The sequence below is a fragment of the Podarcis pityusensis genome (assembly GCF_964106645.2).
Source record: "Podarcis pityusensis genome assembly, chromosome: 6".
NCBI lineage: Eukaryota > Metazoa > Chordata > Lepidosauria > Squamata > Lacertidae > Podarcis > Podarcis pityusensis.
This window is the reverse complement of record NC_138030.1, coordinates 69,644,562-69,666,143: the sequence shown is the minus strand read 5'-3', so window position 1 is coordinate 69,666,143 and position 21,582 is coordinate 69,644,562. Positions and strand designations below refer to the sequence as shown.

Below are 21,582 nucleotides of genomic sequence, written 5' to 3'. Positions count from 1 at the left end.
TCCCATTGCTTTGTCCCAGCTCCTGCTAACATAGCACTTCGAAAGCATACCAGCGTGAGTAGATAAATAGGTACCACTGCAGTGGGAAGGTAAACAGCATTTCTGTGCACTCTGGCTTTCGTCACGGTGCCCCGTTGCTCCAGAAGCTGTTTAGTCATGCTGGCCACATGACCTGGAAAGCTGTCTGCAGACAAACACTGGCTCCCTTGGCCTGAAAGCAGGGATGAGCACCGCACCCCATAGTCAGATTCGACTGGACCTAACTGTCCAGGGGTCCTTTACCCTTTTTGTGCTCACAAAGTAGGCAATGTGACACTTTTTATTAGACCACCTTATTTTATTTTTAAAAAGCATGTTTGCTTTTGAAATTCCTAGAGCTCACCTTCCAGTAGAGTTAATTCTATGCTTGCATACAGAACAAAGCGTGACTGACTGTGCTAGGAAGTAGGCAATGTCTTCAGTCTGAGACTCCTGGAAAGAAAAACAAACATTAGCATATCAAGGCATCACTGCTGACAATAGCGCACATAGGGTGACAGGACCTCATGGTGTTCCTGGAGAGCCCAGTCCACCCTTTGATATCTCATTATTTCGATATTCAATGCTCGATGACTCATATTTGAATGTGCAAACTCATTCTTACAGAAGGCACTGTATTTTTTGGGGGGTGAGGTAATATGTGACTTCTGCGTTGGATCACAAGTGCTTGCTACCACTTAGCGTTGAGTGATGGATTTGGGTGCGTGAATCAGCCTAGAGTTTTCAGCCATGATTGCAAGCAACACTGAGCCAAAGATCTTGGATGAATAAGGTATGCAACCCCTTTTGCAGACACTTCATTCTTCCCTTTTTGGGAGAACCAGGATGAAGCCCGTAACCTTAGCTTCCCATTACATGCAAAGCCAGAAACCATGGTTCCTGTCTTCCAAAAAGCCAGGATACAAAGCCATATGGTTTAGAGGCTGCTTAATGTCCTGGCTTGGTTGGAAGACATTGACCATACTTCCCAGTCAAGTGAAGCTTTCTCCCAATTGAAGTGATGAGTGTTTAAGGACTTCAATTGCAGGGAAACCAAAATGCTTGTTTACAAAGCTATTGTACTACCAACTTTACTGTATGCTTGTGAAACATGGACCACTTATAAATGCCAACTTCTTGAAGGATTCTATCAACTGTGTCTCCGAAAAATTGTACATATCACTTGGGAAGACAGGCGAACTAATGCCAGCATATAGAAAGAAGCAAAGATCACCAGTGTCGAAGCAGTGATTCTTCAACATCAACTTCGTTGGACTGGTCATGTTGTTTGGATGCCTGATTATTGTCTTCCAAAGCAACTACTCTATTCCAAACTTAAGAATGGAAAGCGTAATGCTGGTGGACAACAAAAGAGGTTTAAAGATGCTCTCAAGGCAAATCTTTAAAAATGTAGTATAATCACCAGCAACTGGGAATCGCTGGCCTGTGAGCGCTCCAATTGGAGAATAGCCTCTACAATAAGTGTCATGGACTTTGAAGAAGCACAAACTCAGGACGAAAGGGAGAAACGAGCTAAGAGAAAGGGAGGCAAACCCTCCCGTGATCAACTCCTGCCCAGAAACCTATGTCCCCACTGTGGAAGGATGTGCAGATCCAGAATTGGCCTCCACAGTCATTTACGGACTCACTGTTAAGACCATATTCATGTAAGACAATCTTACTTGGCTATGAGTGATCTCTGAAGAAGAAGAAGAAGACTTCTCAATCTGCATGTAATGAGAAGCTATGTGCTGAATCCTGGCTTGTTCAGCTGCTCAGACAAATTGAGAAGGAAAGTGGCTACAATGGAGCCCCAGCCAGGATTTTTGGCTGACCACCGTATGCGAATGTCGGTTCTGTTTCATCCCCTACTTTTGCAGTGTAAAAGTTTTATATGGTTTTATATTCGAGATCTCAACCACATATTGTAATGGTATTGTACTAAGTCCCTTGTAGGACCTGCTTATGCACCAACCGACGAATGGTAGGGGATTCATCTTGAGAGAAGTGAGAGGTCATTCTGTTTCAGGCTAATTTTTCTTCACACCTGCTTTTAAGTCTTTGTTGTAATGCATTTGGCAGGCTTGATTATATGGTATGATGGCCACGTCTCAGTTTCATGCATTTCAAATGGTTGCTATATGTGCATTTTAATAGTTATTATGGAGGTGATGTGTCGGCAGGTTTTGCACCTGCTATTATGGGAAGATCCTATTCTGCATAAGGCTATCGTGTGCTAGTTCTGAAAATAGCTCTGAGAAGCTTTGAGAAATAAGTGAATGAATGAATGAAGAATCTCAGGTGCATGAGAAGAAGGCTGAGAAGCAGCCCAATGGATTTCTATTGCCAGTGAGTTCTATAGGTTGACCCAACTGTGGAAAAGGCGATTCACCCACACTTTACATACACCCTGATGGTAAATATGGCATGTCATGCTAAAGGATAATTAATCCAAATATGATTTTGAGCTTGAGCTTAGTGAAGGCTAGCAAGGAATCAAACCACCATTTTTGTTGGTTGTTATAAATACAGGATATGCCTTCCCTCCTTCCTCTTCCTTCCTTCCTTATATAAAAGCATTTATAAACTGCACAATCTGTAAGTGGTGCACAACATAAAAAGACAATATCATCATACCGAATGTTGCTGACCTGTAGAAAAGGCTCTATGAACTGGAAGCAGAGGTGTTGTAGGTGCCCTTGTTATCCATGAAAATCTTTCACTAAATACAAATGGAAAAAATGAAAACACAATATAAAGGCGGTAAAGTATAGGCACATATAAAAATTGATTAAAACAGTAATTAGGGGGATTCAAACACATAAAGCGGGGACTAGAGAAAACATGGGCCAGGGATATGTCTTTACAAGATGTCTGAAGCAATTGATGGTTGCAGCTTCGCAAAGGCAGAGGGAAGGGCTGTCCATAGTAAACGGGCAAGAGACCATCGTTGGCTGAGTGCCCTTTGACATTCTGTAGGGTGTGGTGCTACAAGTAGAATTTCCCCAGATGACTTCCATGAACGCCACCTCCTTCAGTTTTAAGTGGTACAGCCCAATCATAGATTTACAACAAGAACGGGGAACCTCAGACCCAGAGCCTAAATATGACCCTCCAGGTTCCTGCAACTGGCCCACAGAAGTCTTCCACAGGCCACACCCCCTTCCATCACACCCCTCAAATGGCCATGCTTTGCACCCTCCTAGACTTTTTTTGTTCTGCTGGAACATGTCCTTGAACCCACATGAACTGGAAAGTGTGGCATATATTTTGTATACCAATCATGTTTCTTGCTGACTTAGATGGGAGATAGAGAGGGATGGACAAGTGTGTGGAAACTAGATTACCGTACAAAAGTAACATTCACCTTAGTCGCTGTGCCTACTTTGCCTGCCACTGGCATGTGGTCCTGGAAACTTACCCAGGAATGTGGCCCCCGGGATGAAAAAGGTTCCTCATCCCTGAATTACAACCTCCATGAGAATTTGGCTGCTGTCACAGGAGAGAGTTGTAACATTTAATGTCACCTCAGAGGCTGCATCCCAAGAAATCCAGCTTACTTGAAGGTGAGGTGTCAGCCCCGTCCAGCCTCCTCGGGAGGTAAGTCGCCTTTGGGAAGCTGCTAGACCGGCAGGTGAGGCACAATGTAATTTTCGAAGAGAAACCTGTAGTACAAGAGATGATGATTCTTGCCTGGAGACCTTTATGCGCATCGTCAGCATTTTATAAGAAACTGAGCTGACATATATAGGACTTAACGACAAAGCTAAAAGGAGCTCTCGAATAACCTCTTCAGAGTGTGCCACTGACAAATGCAGCTGCTCATGTAAACAAAACACACATTTACACATACAGTGATACCTCGGGTTACAGAGGCTTCAGCTTGCACGTTTTCAGGTTGTGCACCACGCTGAACCCGGAAGTACTGGAACGGGTTACTTCCGGGTTCCGGCGCTTGCGCATGCACAGAAGCACTAAATTGCGCTTTGTGCATGCACAGAAGCGCCAAATCACAACACGTGAGTGTGTAGATACAGTGCTGTGGGTTACGAACGCTGTGCGTTGTGAATGTCCCTCCTACACGGATCACGTTCGCAACCTGAGCGTCCACTGTATTGTGTAAAATTTCACTAAGATGGGTAATTAAATTAAGTTGGGCAGAAGTGTTCAATACTGATGCACAGGGTTTCTGATTTTATTGGTGTGTATACACAACGGGAAAGGAAGGCATCTGTAAAACATAAAGCAGACTTTTATTTTATTTTTCCCTAGTTGGTTATCTTAGTAATAGCATCGCTTTATATTTCAGGTTATAAATAGGCACAAATTACACCCTGTTTCTCTCGGCAGAGGGAAGATCCAGCTTTCTTTTGGAAGGAGATCACTGGAGGCAAAGGTCACAACGTGCACACGGCTTCCCCTCAAGAATCCTGGGAACTGTACTTTAAGGGTTCTGGGAATTGTAGTTATGTGAGGGTGTAAACTACAGTTCGCTCCCAACAATGTTTACAGAGCCCAAACACAAATCTCTACCTCTTCTTCTGCTTCCCACTCAAAAATGGTGGCCTGCCTGGTCTTTCATTTCCTTTTGCAGGCAGCCATAGAGTGCTGAGGGGCGGAGAGGAGATTTGCGCCCTTCAGAAGACTTAAGGGAGGTCCAGCCAGAAATCTCCCTGACAAAAGATTTCCTGGCAGCTTTGCTACCAACTATTCAAGGGGTCTCCAGTTGTAGTTCTGATGCCATCCACCCATCCTCTCCTGTCTAAATTCCTTTAACAGTGGAGGTAGAATATAGCTATCGTGGCAAGTAGCCATTGATGGCCTTGTCGTCCATTAATTTGCCTCTAAAGTCACTCACTAAAGTAAGATAACTCCAGTGCTCATGAGGATGAAGCAACTTTTCAAGTGACAAAAATAAAATAAAATAGTTCTAATAAAGCAGGTGTTTTTAAAACGAGCCTAAATTCACATCTGACCAAACTGCGGGAGGCAGTGGAAGACAGGTGTGCCTGGTGTGCTCTGGTCCATGGGGTCACGAAGAGTCGGACACGACTAAACGACTAAACAAAAACAACAAAATTCACATCAGTAAAGAATCTCCAAGTGGTCCATTGTTTATTCTTGGTAATCAGAAGATAATAACAATATATTTCATCTAAACTTCTTGGGTTATTTAATTTGATCCATTCATTTGATTTTTAATCCTATCCTAGAGACTCAGGGTAATCTCTAACCGGTACACTTTAGTTGTTTGCTTGGACTACAAACAAACTAAATCAAATATTTCCTCTGGGTGAAGGTAAATTCATTCAAGGCTTCAAAAGAAATTTTATATTATGGAGGTTTGTGGAAAAATAAATTTCCCTCAGGAATTTCTCATCAAGGAAAAAAAAAGATCCCCAAAAATCCCTATTGAACTTTCCCAGCATTCTCTTTGTCAATAGATGCAAAAACGATGAGTAATGAAAATGTCCCTTTAAAATGCTCCTGTCAGACAAGATCTGACATTTTAAAGAGTTGTTGAAAAGGAAGAAAGGGCTCCGTTTTTGCATGAGGTTGATGCTTCATGTCACTCCTCAACATTTGATGCTGCGGGTTGTTTTTTTTTAAACTATGATTCTGCCTGGAGGCCAGGCAACATTCAATTGTGCAAAAATTATTAGGAGGCAAGCTACCTTTGTGCATAGATCATTAATGCATTAACTGCCTTGTTGTTGTGTCTGATGCTTATCTCTTTGAGCATTGCAGCTGAAAAACAATTAACAACTGAAAGAAAAGCATTAATAGCGATGACGGACAGTGGAAAAATGACTTATGGAAATTTGATTCTTATCACTGGTAGATGTTCCACTCCTTCCTGGGCATTTGATTTAGTAAAAGTTACTATATCAGTTTCATCTGGATGTAGCTTTCGTGTGGTTTTTTTGGGGGGGTAGGTTGTCTCACCAAGAAACAAGTTCAGTGAGGTGCTATAAACACTGTGAGCCACTATTTCCCAGGGAGCTTGACCTACTAAAGAATATTCAGGAAACCTGTATGCATTGAGTAGTTTTCCTGCAGTGCCATATGCCTAACTCAAGGTGCGAGACAGATGAGAGTAAATTCTGAATGTGTAGGTAAAGTGCACTCAAGGTGGTGACATACGGAACACTATGCTATAGATGTCTATAGATCTGGTGCATTTTGCATGCAAGGTAAAGGTAAAGGGACCCCTGACCATTAGGTCCAGTCATGACCGACTCTGGGGTTGTGGCGCTCATCTCGCTTTACTGGCCGAGGGAGCCGGCGTACAGCTTCCGGGTCATGTGGCCAGCATGGCTAAGCCGCTTCTGGCAAACCAGAGCAGCGCACAGAAACACCATTTACCTTCCCGCCAGAGTGGTACCTATTTATCTACTTGCACTTTTGACGTGCTTTCGAACTGCTAGGTTGGCAGGAGCAGGGACCGAGCAACGGGAGCTCACCCTGTCATGGGGATTCGAACCACCGACCTTCTGATCGGCAAGTCCTAGGCTCTGTGGTTTAACCCACAGTGCCACCCGCATCCCATGCAAACATTCATGTTAAAGCAATATGATAATTCTAACCAGGTTTGGATACACACGAGGGCATTTGTACCAACCAACACATCCTCAGACTTCTAGCCCTGACTTATGCTGTGCAAAATTGCTTTTCTCCTCCCGTTACAGAATAAGGATGTGGAATATGTGAATTCTGAATATGGGAAGAACGCAGTGAGACTGCTGTACATTAGACGAGAGGGCACGACTCACTGTATCAAAGAACTGGAAGTCTCTGTGCATATAAGGCTGAACACCGTCAACGAATTCTTGAATTCTGACAACAGTCAAGTGATCCCCACAGACACCATAAAGAATACAATCCAAGCTTTGGCCAAATGCCGAGGGGTATGTTTTGCAAAGCACTCTTCCAACTGTTTTTTATTTAATCTTTGTGTAGCTAGATATTGTCTTAATGAATTGCATTTTTATGAATTGCATTCCTATTGCAAAATCAGTCCTCGGGCAAAAATAATAATGAGAGTCTGTGACAATTCAAAGAGCAAGGAACAGAGAGAGAGAGAGATTTGGCCACAGATGGATCGTATCATGTGATACGACCCATCTGTGGCCAAATCTCTTTCTCTTTCCTTTCCTTTTTGGTATTATAACTATTAAAGAGAGCTAGGAGTGTCAGCCAACAACGACTGGCAGATTTATCTGGATGCAAAGGTAAATGTAAACACCTTTCCAAAGGAAAAGAACAACAAAATTCTTAAGAAAAGCTTTTTCCAAAGAGGAAACACAAGATTGCTAGTATTATTGTGGTAAGTGTGCAGTCTTACAATCCTTTCAGTCGATGAAGATTGGCACAGCTATTATTCATGTACAGCAGGGATAGCGAAGCTGTGGTCCTCCAGATTTGTTGGCTCCAAATCCCATCAGCCCCAGCCAGCATGGTCCATGGTCAAGGATGATGGGAACTGTAGTCCAACAGATTCCACTAAGCTTCCACTGAGTGGAAGCATCTTGCACAAGCCAGAAGAGATCTATTTCATAGAATCATAAACTCCCAGAATTGCAGAGATGGAACATGAAGGTCATCAATGCAGGAATCTTCTGCTGAATGTCATGAGCTAACCCAGGGATTTATTTTGTCTTTAACTTTTGCTAGCAGTTGGAAGAATCACAGGTTTCCTTTTTCCAGAGTATTACGGGCAATTGGCTCAATAAAGACATTTATTTTATAAACTATACATTTCATAATGCCTGCTTGACTGCTTCACCCATTTAATCAAGAGGTTTGCAATGACATGAACGTATTGCAAAAAATAAAATAAAATACAGTGTTGTGTCTCGATATTTATCTAAGGGCAGAAACTGATGGTGTCTGACGACCCTGTTTGTCTTACTAGATCAGAACAATAGAGGAGTTTGGCCTTGACATCTGTGAACACTTCCTTACATCGTTTTGCCACGTGATATACTGCAATGCCTTCATCCAAGAAGTACCATGGCAACGCCTAGAAAAGGTATACTGAGCTTATACACCCCACCCATCTGACTAGGTTGCTCCCTGCACACAGGTGGGAACAAGTGAAAAGTGGTGTTGTCAGAAGGAGGCAGGGAGGGGCGACCAAATGTGGGCAGGGTTCATAGGGCACTGAATCACCTTAACATTTATAAGACTCCCTCCCTCCCAAACCAGCTCTATTACTTCCCCATGTGTTTTAAATTTGCCTACATTTATTTACGCATTTTCCATATTCTTCAATCTCTAGGATGGTGTCCCCCATGTCCATGCTTTTCTCTATAGCTCAGAAGGGGTTCGGTTTTGTGAAGTGGAACGGACTCTGGAAGGTAAGACACGAAATTTCATTCTTTTGACAGAAATCCTCAGAAACGTAACACCTTTTATTATTCTCTGTTGAAGAGAAGTAGGAGCAGTCAAGGCCATTGAAGCGTTTGTGGGTGTTAGAAACAGAGGTGGGATTTCTTGTGTTTCTGTTTTCCTTGCCCCGGAAGGCAAGAGAAATACGGTATTCACACTGAGCCCCCACTCGATTTCCCTGTTAAAAGGTGCTTTTTAATTTATCTGCATATATCGATTTTCTCATTTTAAATTATTTCATTATTTCATTGTAAAAAGAACTGACTTTTTCTCTCTTCCATTCTCTCTCTCTTGCAGGTAGTCCGATTGTTTTTTCTGGCATTAAGGATCTGAAGCTTATGAAAACAACCCAGTCTGGATTTCAAGGCTTCTTCAAGGATAAATACACCACACTTCCAGAAAGAAGAGATCGAGTGCTGTCAATAGAAACACTGATCAAGTGGTGTTATGGAGAAGGCGCAGACTGTCTTGACTACGACTGCATATGGTACTGTAAAAAACCAAACCAAACCAACCCCATTTTTGTCTAACGGCGCATGAAATTTGTCCACAGTAGAAGAGATGGCTGATATTGAGTATGATTACAGCCCTGTGATGGATGAAAAAAAGGAAATATTTCGATCAGAAATATCCAAATTGGGGAAGGGTGTGTGCATTGTCAATTTACAGTGGAAACAAGCTCCTGTTTCCTCACAGTGAGAAGTGAAGTTACAGGGAACCAGGTAGAGGGCCTTCTCAGTAGTGATGCCCTCCCACCAGATGTCAAGGAGATAACCTTTAGAAGATATAACCTTTAGAAGACACCTGAAGACAGCCCTGTATAGGGAAGTTTTTAATGTTCGATGTTTTATTATGTTTCTGTATATGCTGGAAGCCGCCTACAGTGGCTGGGAAAACGCAGCCAGATGGATGGAGTATTATTAATTGGGGGGAATATTTATTTTGCTTCTGTCTCACTCTTACTCCACTGATCCAAGGAATTGATCAGATGCACCCATGTGTCCCTTTAGCAGTGTCGCAGCATCACACAGTCCCAGACCATTCTCTGGGTACCACCTGTGCCAGGCTTAATGCGACCACATGGAAAGCCCTTCATTCCTAGACACACACCCCACATTGGAAATTTCTTTCTTTCTCTCTCTCTCCCTCTTCTTTTCCTGACTGCACTGTTAAAATTTATGACCTTACCTTTAACAAGGGACAGAGCTAAGCAAGCTGAACACAGGACATTGGCCTTGCAAGTTCACACATGAGCTGAATTATAGAGAGAGTACAGATTTGATTCTAATGGCTACATGTTGCTTTGAAGGAGAACTGCCCACGAGTGTACCCTCGATGCCTTTGCCGGGCCGCCTGAAACAGGCCACTACTCGCCATCTTACCAGAAGACGGTCAATTGCATCCAGACCTACATCCTGGATAGACTCCCCCAGGTCAGTCTCGTCGTATCTCTTTGTCCTCACGACATGCGATATGCTTCAAATAACCATAGTCTCACGAAACCGAGCTTTACATCAAAAACACAAATCCAATCCAATTCGGACGCCCGTGACTCAGACTTGAGGGGCAATGTACGGATCATCATGTAAGCTTATATTTTGCTTTCTCTTGGGCTATTATAAATATAAGGTGGATAGATAAAGAAATTAAAAGCATAGGAAGCCTTACACCAAGCCAGTGTTGTCTACAAGGACTGGCAGGGTGGCCGTCTAGGATTTTAGATAGCGTTTTCTCTCAGCTTTACCTGCAATTGCCAAGGATGGAATCTGGGAATTCTGGCTTCAGGGAGATGTGTTTTCTAGCCCTGCTACTTCAGATCCAGTATGACTGGAGCTGCCCTGAATGTAAACTCGTGTGTGTGTGTGTGTGTGTGTGTGTGTGTTTTCTATATGGAATGCACAGGGCTTTCTACCGCTCAGCAATAACCCCTCTCCATATTCCCGCTGTTAGGGAATGATGAGACAAATGTATGGTTCTCCGTGTGAAAACAGTACCTTTTTTTGGTACTTGTAAACCCAACACGTGATGTGACATGACCATGCAGTGCCTTGCTCTGCTCTTGTAGCCAAGGGCCATGACACATAGTAAAGGTAAAAGGTAAAGGACCCCTGGACAATTAAATCCAGTCAAAGGTGACTATGGGGTTGTGGCTCTCATCTCACTTTCAGGCCGAGGGAGCTGGCGTTTGACCACAGAGAGCTTTCCGGGTCATGTGGCCAGCATGACTAAACCGCTTCTGGTGCAATGGAACACCCTGGTGGAAACCAGAGCGCACAGAAACGCCATTTACTTTCCCACCGCAGTGGTACCTATTTATCTACTTGCACTGGCATGCTTTCAAACTGCTAGGTTGGCAGGAGCTGGGACAGAGCAATGGGAGCTCATCCTGTCACTGGAATTCGAACTGCTGAACTTCTGATCGGCAAGCCAAAGAGGCTCAGTGGTTTAAACCACAGTGCCACCCGTGTCCCATGCAGATGCATAGTTTAGACAGGGAGATGTAGCTGTTATGCATTGTTTACAAGACCAGGAATGCCTGTGGCCCACAACCTCAATTCAAATCCCGTTTGTGTAATCAATCCGTTCAGATTTCCGACAAAAGCAATTTGTTCCTCTTGCAGCCTGCTGGGCAGGGAGGAAAAGGGTGAGTGAGACAGGAGGAGAGAGAAGGGCGTGTCGGGAAGAAAGATCTGGCTCCGTCTACCAATGACTTCAGCCCCTCTCACAGTATTGGCAGGCTGGCCATGACATACCTGGCTCCCGTTACCTCGGACTTCTGCTCTCACTGCCAAGAACAGGGGAAGGAGACTTGAGTGAATGCAGTTGTAGTGCACAGGGTCATCCTGTGGTCTAATATGCGTATGTTTTTATGCTTTCAGATTGAGGAAGTGGAAGTGATCATGTCCAACATCCACTATTCTGTGGCGGATCTAGAAAAACTGGGACTGTGCAACGACAAGGAGGTGAGGAAATGTGTTTTTCTTCTTTTCAGGATAAATTGCTGTGGAGCTGTATGGGAGTGAGGTAGGGCTAGGAAGGATAATTTAACAGAGTCTTCGAGCATATCCGCCCTGGAGATTGAAGCCATTTACAAAGACATTCCCTCTCCGCAGAGAGGAAAGGCTGGGCTTGGGGCTCTCCAACAGAGGATTCTTAGAAACTTAGAAAGTTGCCTTATAAGAAGTCAGATCATTGGTCCAACTAGCTCAGTATTGTCCTCAGTGATTGGCTGTTGCTCTCCTGGGTTTGGTTTTCAGAAGGGGAACATTCCCCATCCTACCTGGAGATGCTGAGAATTGAACCTGGGACCCTCTGTACGTAAGGCAGATGCTCTGCCCCTGAGCTATGGCATGATAGCTGTGACTGACTGGGAGAGGAAGGGGCAAGGTGGTGTACAAACGTACCTCCAGCAGTGGTCCTGCTTGTGTTTGCACCACACCAAGCTCCCCATCCCCACCCCCTCTTCCTCCTAGTCAGCAAAAGCAACACCAGTAGCTGGTCAGGTGAGCACCTCCACCTGTCAGGCTTGAGGAATTCTCTCCCTCCTTTGATGGCTTCAAGGAGCAGGGAGGAAACACGAAAGGTTTTGCTTATGCTTTTATTTAGTCCTCGTGGTGAGAGACAAAGAATCCAGACATCCCTCAAGGATGGAGTTGCTCACTCTGGGCTCCTCCCCCTCCCCTCTCTTTGCAACAGCATCCGACTCCACGGTGACCCACGAGATCAAATGCCTCTGTGTCCCATTGCTCTTGCATTCTTAACGCTGAGTTTTAGGGGTGGTGGTGGTTCATCGATGCTGTCCAGAGACGTTTCAGCTGGCTGCTCTGCCTCCCCTCGTTCCTCTTCAAACACCTCATAACTCATCTGTTCGCCTGTCTCTGATCTGCTATCTCCTTCCAAGTTCGGCTGTAATTCAATACTGTGTCCCCCTTCTCTGGAAGCTACAGGAGAAGGGGAGGTGATCTTCACCACTCCTGCTCCTCTTCAGTCCAGTCCCTGAGACCACCCCACCAACCACTAATGGTTCTTATTAGTAGAAGCAATTTCTTTGCTGAAAACTCCTATGAACATGTGGTGTATAGACTCTCAAGCGAGTAGTAGGTACTCCTGCTGGAGGCAAACCCATTAACACAAGTGTCTTCCATGTACAGATCTTGACACCTCAGGATACACCCTTTGGGGCTTGTGCATCTACGCTGCGCAGGAAGAAGGACTGCCCAGGGACATACCAGCAACGCCCTGTCGCATGTAAACCTCGTTACTCCGTTGGATTTAAGTCCTGCGTTGGGATGAACTAAGCAGCCGGCGGCTTCCTAGATCATCACATCCGGCAAAATTGATCTCCTATCAGCTTGCTTAATTTACTCCACACTTTCCATAGCTTTGTGTGTGTACACGCGATCAACATTTTCAAGGTGGCCTAAAGGAAATTGAATGCTGAAACCACCATGATTTTCTTTTTTGCTTCTTTTGAAAATCAAATCACATCAAAACAAAAATTTTCAAAGCAGCCCCCTAGAGTTCAAGGAATTTTCAGGCCTCCCATATGAATTAGACAATCTGGGCTTATTTCACAGGTGGGAAGCCTGCTGGTAGATACTTCGAAGCAGTAACTACTAAGATATTCTTTTTTCCTTTATATTAACAAGACAAGTGCAAGCTTACATGCCAGGTCCCTTGACTTCCAATGGTGCCACATGACACTAAGCTGCACGAACCGAAGATTTGGACGTCTTTCCCCCAACTTAGCAAAGTTTGCATTCGCTATATAAATTTAGCCCATAAATGCGGCAAATAAAGCAAAAACACTGCATCCGACATATATCGCTTAGTTTGGCCATAGAAGTATCAAAGTCAGCATTGACTAATTGATGCAGTCATGTAACATGTTGAGTCCCCTACTGCTGTATTTTGCTCCTCTGATACACAAAGCCTGGGACATGTGTGAGTAGGAAAATAACTATGTCTATTTATATAATCCTAAGACATGCTTGAGCTACCTTTATAGAGTTATGTAGATCTTTAATAATCCTCAGTCTTTGGGTTTCTTCTCCTGATAGTGCTTTGATTTCTGAGCAAGCAGTTTGCACGCATGAGGAAAGGAGGGGAGTTGAAGAACGGTTACCCTGATCAGCGGCAGACTTTGGCAATGTGGTACCCTAAGAGAGGACCCAATTTGCTCCCCTCCCCCCCCCATATTTATTATTTCACAATAATTCCTTCTGCTTCAGTTTATCCATGTATTTGCCCTTATAAAAATTGGTTTTAAAACATTATTATTATTATTATTATTATTATTATTATTATTATTATTATTTTGTGCCCTCTTGGCTTGGCACCCTGCGGGGGGGGGGGGGGACCGGATGCACCAGCCTAAATCTAGTGCTGCCCTGATGTTACTACCTCAGCAGCCATTGTTGTGGTCCTTCAAGGAGGCAGGTTTTTGCTACAAGTCAAGCTTTATGAAAAACTTGATGGTTGCTTTGCAGCCTTGGACATTTCCAATGTGCGGGGAAATTTGACATACTGGTGGAAAAAGTTTGAAAACAGCCTTGGCTTTCGCCCGTAAAAAAGTATAGTGGGACTCTGCACTTGTCCTGCCTTGGAAATACTATACCTAGAGATTGATTCCTTCACATCACCTGGTGTTACTTACCTTTATGTTAGCCAAAAGTTGACTAAGTAATTTGGACTTCAGCATTTTTTTTATTCTTTGTCCCATCCTGTCTTCCATGCAGAAAGCTGCTTGCTAACACTTGAGGGAGTTGTAGATTTCCTTTTTCTTTAAATATTATGCCTTCATGGGTTGCAAGGTTTCAGTATGTATCTGTATTATGGGTGAATAAAGAGCAACGACAAAACAGTTTGATCTGTTTATTGAACGAAACATGAAACCTTGTTGGTGTCAAAATATAAAAACTTATATTATTATACCCCACTTTGGACCCGTGTATTTCATTACGTGTGTTGTAAAGGTGAAAACAACAACAAACAGGGGTTGGGCTGATGTACTGAATTGGTTTTTAAAATGCAAAAGATGCCACACAGTAGTGCACAATTCATCTGAGCTGCAAGCATTTAATGTCAGCTCAAAGGTTTGAGGGATCCTCAGTCAAGAAGTAATAAAGGTAAAGGGACCCCTGACCATTAGGTCCAGTCGTGGCCGACTCTGGGGTTGCAGCGCTCATCTCGCTTTATTGGCCGAGGGAGCCGGAGTTTGTCCGCAGACAGCTTCCGGGTCATGTGGCCAGCATGACTAAGCTGCTTCTGGCGAACCAGAGCAGAGCACGGAAACGCCGTTTACCTTCCCGCCGGAGCAGTACCTATTTATCTACTTGCACTTTGACGTGCTTCTGAACTGCTAGGGTGGCAGGAGCAAGGACTGAGCAACGGGAGCTCACCCCATCACGGGGATTCAAACCGCCGACCTTCTGATTGGCAAGCCCTCGGCTCTGTGATTTAAGCCACAGCGCCATTCGCATCCCAAAAAGTCAAAAAGTAGGAAGGGACAAATGAGAGGAGACATGGAGTACCCAGGGAAAGCTGCCGTGCTGGGACACTTCTAGACATTGTGGACTGCAACTCCCTTCAGCCACAGCCAGCGCTGTCAATTGTTAGGGATTATGGGAGTTGTAGTGCACATTTGGAGGGATGCAGTGGGACATCTGGGCCTGTACTGAAGTTCCCAGCCGTGGTCTAGAGAGGTAAAAGGTAAAGGTCATCTGGACGGTTAAGTCCAATGAAAGGCCGAGGGAGCTGGCATTTGTCCACAGCGAGCTTTCTGGGTCATGTGGCCAGCATGACTAAACTGCTTCTGGCACAACAGAACACCATGACAGAAACCAGAGCACGCGGAAATGCTGTTTACCTTCCCGCCGCAGCAGTACCTATTTACTCACATTGGTGTGCTTTTGAACTGCTAGGTTGGCAGGAGCTGGGACAGAGTAACAGTAGCTCACCCCATCGCAGGGATTCAAACCACTGACCTTCTGATTGGCAAGACCAAGAGGATCAGTGGTTTAAACCACAGCGCCACCCATGTCTCTAGTCCTAGAGAAGTACTACAGTCTAACCTGGCCCCAGCATCTTTGGACTAGTCCCTTCTACTTAGGGAGTTTACTTCAGAGGTGACTAGCCTGTGGTCCTGCAAGTGCTGGTGGATGTCCAACTTCCACCAGCCCAAGCCAAGCACGGCCAATGTCAGGAAAGGTGGATAGACTCTTAATTTCAGGGTTATGAGTTTGAGCCCCACTTTGGGTGAAAGATTCCTACATTGCAGGGGGTTGGACTAGGTGACCCCTGCGGTCCCTTCCAACTCTACAATTCCATATTTCTATAACAACTGGAACGCCAGTGGTTCCCCACCCCTGACTGCATCTGCATCTGGGCATGGTCTTGCCACAACCTTTCCTTATGCTGGTGCTGTATGTAAATATAACTCTGAAGGGTAAAGGGACCCCTGACCGTTAGGTCCAGTCGTGGCCGACTCTGGGGTTGCGGCACTCATCTCGCTTTATTGGCCGAGGGAGCCGGCGTACAGCTTCCGGGTCATGTGGCCAGCATGGCTAAGCTGCTTCTGGAGAACCAGAGCAGCACACAGAAATGCAGTTTACCTTCCCGCTGGAGCGGTACCTACTTATCTACTTGCACTTTGACATGTTTTTGAACTGCTGGGTTGGCAGGAGCAGGGACTGAGTAACACGAGCTCACCCCGTCATGGGGATTCGAACCGCCGACCTTCTGATCAGCAAGCCCTAGGCTCTGTGGTTTAGACCACAGCGCCACCCGCCTCCCACTAACTCTGAAGGGCAAGATGGTGTTATTAGTACAAGTCACAACATCAATCCAATAATATGAGCTCAAGACCATTTACTTCAACGGAAGGAAGTGCACTTAATGGAATGCAGGGTGGCAGACATTATATTTACCGATGACAAAGTGAGGCGATGGGATTCAACTTAATACAAGTTAAGCTGGTGCCATTCATTCCTTTGAACTCTGCCCTTTTGAGAGGCACACACCCCAACTCCAGCCTCAAATGAAAGCCCTCTATGCACGTACTCTCACACACAGATACTATTAATAATAATGAGGGCATTACTTAACCACTGTGTAGTGTTTTTAAATGATCAAAGAAGTTCACATGCCCTGTACTATTGCAATCCTTGCAACAACCCTGTAAGTCAGTATAATTATCCCCCATTTTACAGATGTCAGTTCAGGGCTCTCTGATCTTAGGCCCTGTGCTGCATCAGCTCCTATCATTGTGTTGTGCGTTTTACGAGTCATAATAGCATCCCGATTCCAAATTTGTCATCGGACTCTTACGTGACCAGCAAATGGAATCCAAGGTAGGCACAGGCTTGGTTCTCAGTGACACCCATTAAATTGTGTGGCCTTGAGTGAATTGAGCTGCAGTCTGGGTTACAAGTCTACGAGGGGCAAAAGCCTACAACATATCACTTCAGTCTCCAGGGTTACCAAGAGCTTGACTCAGTCCAAGGCCCCCAACATTGTATGCTGACCCAAGAACTGCACATGTGGTTTTCGAAGTCTGTGTGCACCTAAGAACACTTCTTGTTGAACTGAATCTGTGGCAGCCAAGACACAGCCCTGGTGCTCCTATCAACCTTACTCTGTATGTTAATAGCAAAGTCATTATCCAAGCGTGGGTCCTTATGTACTCAAAGCAGTACTGTTGCAGGGCCAGGCTCAGGTGAGCTACCAATAAAGGAGACCAACACAGCTGAATGGGATTGAATCAGGCCACAACTTTATTGGCTACAGATGCAGTGGTTTGGCATAGGCATTGGGTAAGCATTTATTTCTGGGCTGACAGGACAGGGAAGCCTGATTGTTCCCTCAAGCCCAGCTCTCCGCGCCAGCCTGCCATTGGCCAATTCGGCAGGCTGACACAGAGCAGGATTTCAAGCTGAAGCTCGCGCTCCGGCAAGGATCAGGCCCCGAAGCCCAGCCCTGCATCGTCGGCAGGAGGGGAGGCGCTGGCCGTCCCGCAAAGCCGCCGCGCCCCTAAAAGGGGGTAAGTGGACTTTGCACACAAGAGGAAGGCATCAGCAGGCTAGGGGAAACCCCAAGGTTTGCAGAACGACCCCAAATTAAAAGCCATAAAGGGAACTTCCTCCCCAAACATCTCAATGGGGACCAAATAGGCTCAGTGGGTACAAAACGCTGCCTGATTATTGCGGGTGGGGAGAAAAACAAGGTTAGGGTTACCAGCATCCTGGAACAGGCCCATGCTCCACGCTGCGGCATTTTGTTGCAGTCACACTTATGTATCCTAACCCTTAGCTTATATACTGGTTAATGGAAAATAAATAAATCTCTAAGTGGTTTACACAAAATGGTAAAATCATTTTAAAAAATAGCAATGAAAACCGCCTTTAAAACAGTAAGAAAATTTATCAAAATATGGATGAAAATCAACAGGAAAAAACAGAAGAAGGTACATAATAAAATCACATGTCTGGGCAGGTTTGCCTGAAGCAGACATCAAAAACTGTACAATGAAGGTATCTGTGGAATATATCAACACGAGAACCTGCTGCTATCTAAGGGGAAACGGCAGACACATGGTACTTTCTCTCTCTGTACTGGTGTTATGCAAGCACAAATCTGAAAATTCTGGACATGTATGGAAATCAGATGCCTAAAATGCTGTTTGAGTTTGGCAGTTGCCATCCAGATGTGCTTTGGCAGCGATTGCCCTGCGGTGTCAGGGTCTTGCGACGGGAAAGCCGGTGGGTCTCCTCCACCAGGGGTGGCGGTTATTCATAAAACCCTGCTGCAGTTTGGGGCAGAAAAAAACTTCCGCATTTTCTGTCTTCCTCCTTGAAATCCACAGCCCCCTCCTGCAATGGAATGAGCGCAGCCAGATGGGGCACAGGGCTGGAGCTGAACATCAATAAAATTTAGGCTCTGTGCAGAGACTGGGAACCTTTAAGAAATAACATGCCAAACCATTTGGTTGCCAAACATCCAGCTTTTCAGGAAGATGGTCTTGCAGCATTCCTCTGAAACATGGCTCCTCCACACAGACACCCTCAGCCTTGGTGGACAATCCTAGATTGACAGGGCCGGAAATGGATCTGCAGCCCATAAAGGCTGCTGCCTTCGGGTAACTACTGTGTTACTTAGAAGCCGGTTAATTGCCCATTTAAACATCACAACAAGCGTAGTTAAATCGGTATCTCTCTATTAAGGCAATTCAATCCCATTCTTGAAATGTGGTTTGCTCGTTCCAAAGGGAACTTTCAAAATTCTGGAAATGTGACGCAGTGCTGCTATGTAGTATGTGGCAACCGGTTAATTAATTTATAAAAGATGCAGCAGCACCCTTAATCAATCAATGAGGAACATGTCATATCTGAATTGCTCCATCTCAGCCAGGCACGTTTCTGCAATTCATCAAAGTACGGTAGACATCCAAATTTCAACCGCCCTCCTTCCTTTATATTGTATGGACACTCCTGAAGAAACAGGAATAGATAAATTACTGATATGGTGCTGCAATTACAAATCTATTCACCTCCCTTGTGAATGAATTTGAATACATTTCAGAATGATGCAATTTTGCTCAGCCGAGTACAAAGTCTCAGGCTGAGTGGAATCCGATCTTCCAATCGTTGCATCTGCGCATTTCAGCTTGCTAGACAGAATGATACCCCCTTCCCCTACCCTACACACTGTTCTGGGAGTTTTCTTGACACACACACCTCTGCCAATTTCCAGTGTGGGCATGGAAGGAGGGAGGAAGGCCCTGTTGGGCAAGAAGAAGTTCATCTATAGGGCTTCTGCTGGTGGGGCAGGTTGGGTGAATCCCTTGTTATCTCAAGCAGCAGAGCTGTTTGAGAGCCATTGTCTCGTAGCAGTACTAGACTAGAACCAATGGATAGATTCCGCCCCCCACTACACAGAAACAAAACCAGAAATCCATTGCCCTTCTCAGTTCATTAAAAAAAGGTACAGGGACCCCTGACCATTAGGTCCAGTCGCGGACGACTCTGGGGTTGCAGCGCTCATCTCACTTTACTGGCCGAGGGAGCCAGCGTACACCTTCCAGGTCATGTGTCCAGCGTGACTAAGCCGCTTCTCGCGAACCAGAGCAGCGCACGGAAACGCCATTTTCCTTCCCGCCGGAGCGGTACCTATTTATCTACTTGCACTTTGACGTGTTTTCGAACTGCTAGGTTGGCAGGAGCAGGGACCGAGCAATAGGAGCTCACCCCATCGCAGGGATCCGAACCGCCAACCTTCTGATCAGCAAGCCCTAGGCTCTGTGGTTTAATCCACAGTGCCACCCGCAGTTCATAGCTCTGCACAATTTGAATGCTGGCAACTGTAAGCAGTTGGGGCTTCAGGTAATACTCTGAAGGTCCTCAATAATCCATTGATCAAACTTTTTGGGAAATCTTCATGATGGATCAAGATGCAGCACTCTCACTTTTTTGTTGTTGGGAGTTCCTATGCTAAGTAGAAGAAATCCCAATATGGATTTCACAGAAGCGGAAGTTTCTCCCAACATGGAAGAACAGCAGATAGAAAATCTTCATTTGCTGAAGTGAGGTTGGTTGCAGTTCTGAAAGTTGCAGTATTAAGGTTTCTTTCAATATGGAGCCAGGGATTGTGGTGGTTCACAATGAGAGATAAACCCTTTGAAATAAAAGAAAGCTCAACACCAAACTGAATCAAAACACAAGCAACATCTTTGTTGACTTAACAAGTCTGCAGTTAAAATAAGGAACTGATCAAAACAGACTGAACTACAGTGTTGTCCTTCAACAGAAATTCACAATAATAAGACAACATCCTTTTGCTTTTCGGAAATAGAGGTGTTCAGCTCATAAATCCAGTCATGTTGCCAAATTTTTTTTTTACAGCACCATCAGAATACAATATTTAAAAATATGAAAGAGATGTCGCTTTTAACACTTTCCCAGCAGAACTGTTAATAAGTTATAAATTAGAACAAGAACAAAACAAAGTATGTCTTACAGAGCAACACAAACTGCTGTTATTTCTTTTTGGGGGAAAAACCCTGCTTTTCACAAAACATCTTTTAAAATTCAAATAACATTAGCACAAACGAGAAACAACAGAGGAAATTTTACAACCCAGTTTCACCTCTGCGCAGCTGCTTCCGCTCTCAAAAGGTGCTAGGCTACTGGTATGCACAGCGTTAAACATTACAATATGCTATGAACAAACCTTAATAAGGTCAAAAATAGGACCCCTCTGCAAAAAAAGGGTGGTTTTGGCAAATTTGGAACCTCTTGCTAGTGTTACAAAGAAGCTGTGACTCTAAAAAGAAATGTCAACTTCCGCTGATCCACACCCTCCCGATCCACTTTCAAATCCGAGCACAATCCATCGTGAAATAATTTTGTGCAAGCACCACTGAAGCAAGAGGGAATTGTGCAACAGCACTACTGAGGTTCAGTGGCTACGTTTTGATGCCACAGCAACTAGAGCTTAATATGAGCCCAAGCACCAAACTTTCTCCAACCCTCTCCTGTTCTGGTGCAGCCACAAGGAGTTGGAAAGCTTCTTCTTCCATTTTTTTCACAGCAGCCTATTGCATACTCCTAACTGAGAAACTGTGGTTAATCTTAACTATGGTTGGATCAAGCTGGCACAAACCATAGCCAACATTAACCAAAGTTTGTCAGCTGGGAAAACAGAACAGGCTGTGGTTAAAGCAAAAGTGGAAGCTTCCCAGCTTCTTCTTGTGGGTGCACTAGGAAGAAGGAAGCGTACAAGCTTGAGGTTCACCTAGGCTTGCTCCATCCCTCTAAGCTATGCCCAATGAGTCACATGCAAGAGAAAATTATGGTGAATAGCATCCTTACCTTTCAAACAGTAATTCTAAGAATCAGTGTTTTTTTTGTCGAGCTTTCACATTAAGAAGTACCTTTTCCGTTTTTACTTACCTTTTATCTCACTGAAGAAAAACTATTGAGCTGGTCGTATACTTGATGGAACAGTGAGAAACTCATCCCTCCCATCAGTTCAATAATCACCATACAGCATATTGCTAAAGCTATCCAATAGGATATATCTATAAATATATATTTATATATATTTATATCAGTGCCATTTTGGTTTAAACTCTTTATGTACACATACAGTCTTTTTTTTTTTTTTTTACAAAGTTCC

General features: G+C 44.6%; 1 protein-coding gene and 1 long non-coding RNA gene across 2 annotated transcripts in view; one reads left to right on the top strand and one right to left on the bottom strand.

Annotated features, from left to right (window-relative positions):
- Positions 1-14,272, top strand: part of LOC308478729 (uricase-like) — a 36,529-nt gene extending 22,257 nt beyond the window's left edge. The window contains exons 2-8 of the mRNA XM_081008789.1: positions 6,708-6,926; positions 7,934-8,050; positions 8,300-8,378; positions 8,707-8,896; positions 9,719-9,842; positions 11,289-11,372; positions 12,561-14,272. Coding sequence (XP_080864915.1) covers positions 6,708-6,926; positions 7,934-8,050; positions 8,300-8,378; positions 8,707-8,896; positions 9,719-9,842; positions 11,289-11,372; positions 12,561-12,707 — 960 coding nt within the window. The 3' untranslated portion in view covers positions 12,708-14,272. The remainder of the gene's footprint in view (positions 1-6,707; positions 6,927-7,933; positions 8,051-8,299; positions 8,379-8,706; positions 8,897-9,718; positions 9,843-11,288; positions 11,373-12,560) is intronic.
- On the bottom strand, positions 11,994-14,206 carry LOC308478771. The gene is made up of 2 exons (XR_013987249.1): positions 14,066-14,206; positions 11,994-12,350 (listed from the first exon to the last, which is right to left on the bottom strand). It is a non-coding gene; the product is annotated as an uncharacterized lncRNA (long non-coding RNA).
- Positions 14,273-21,582: the final 7,310 nt, after the last annotated feature.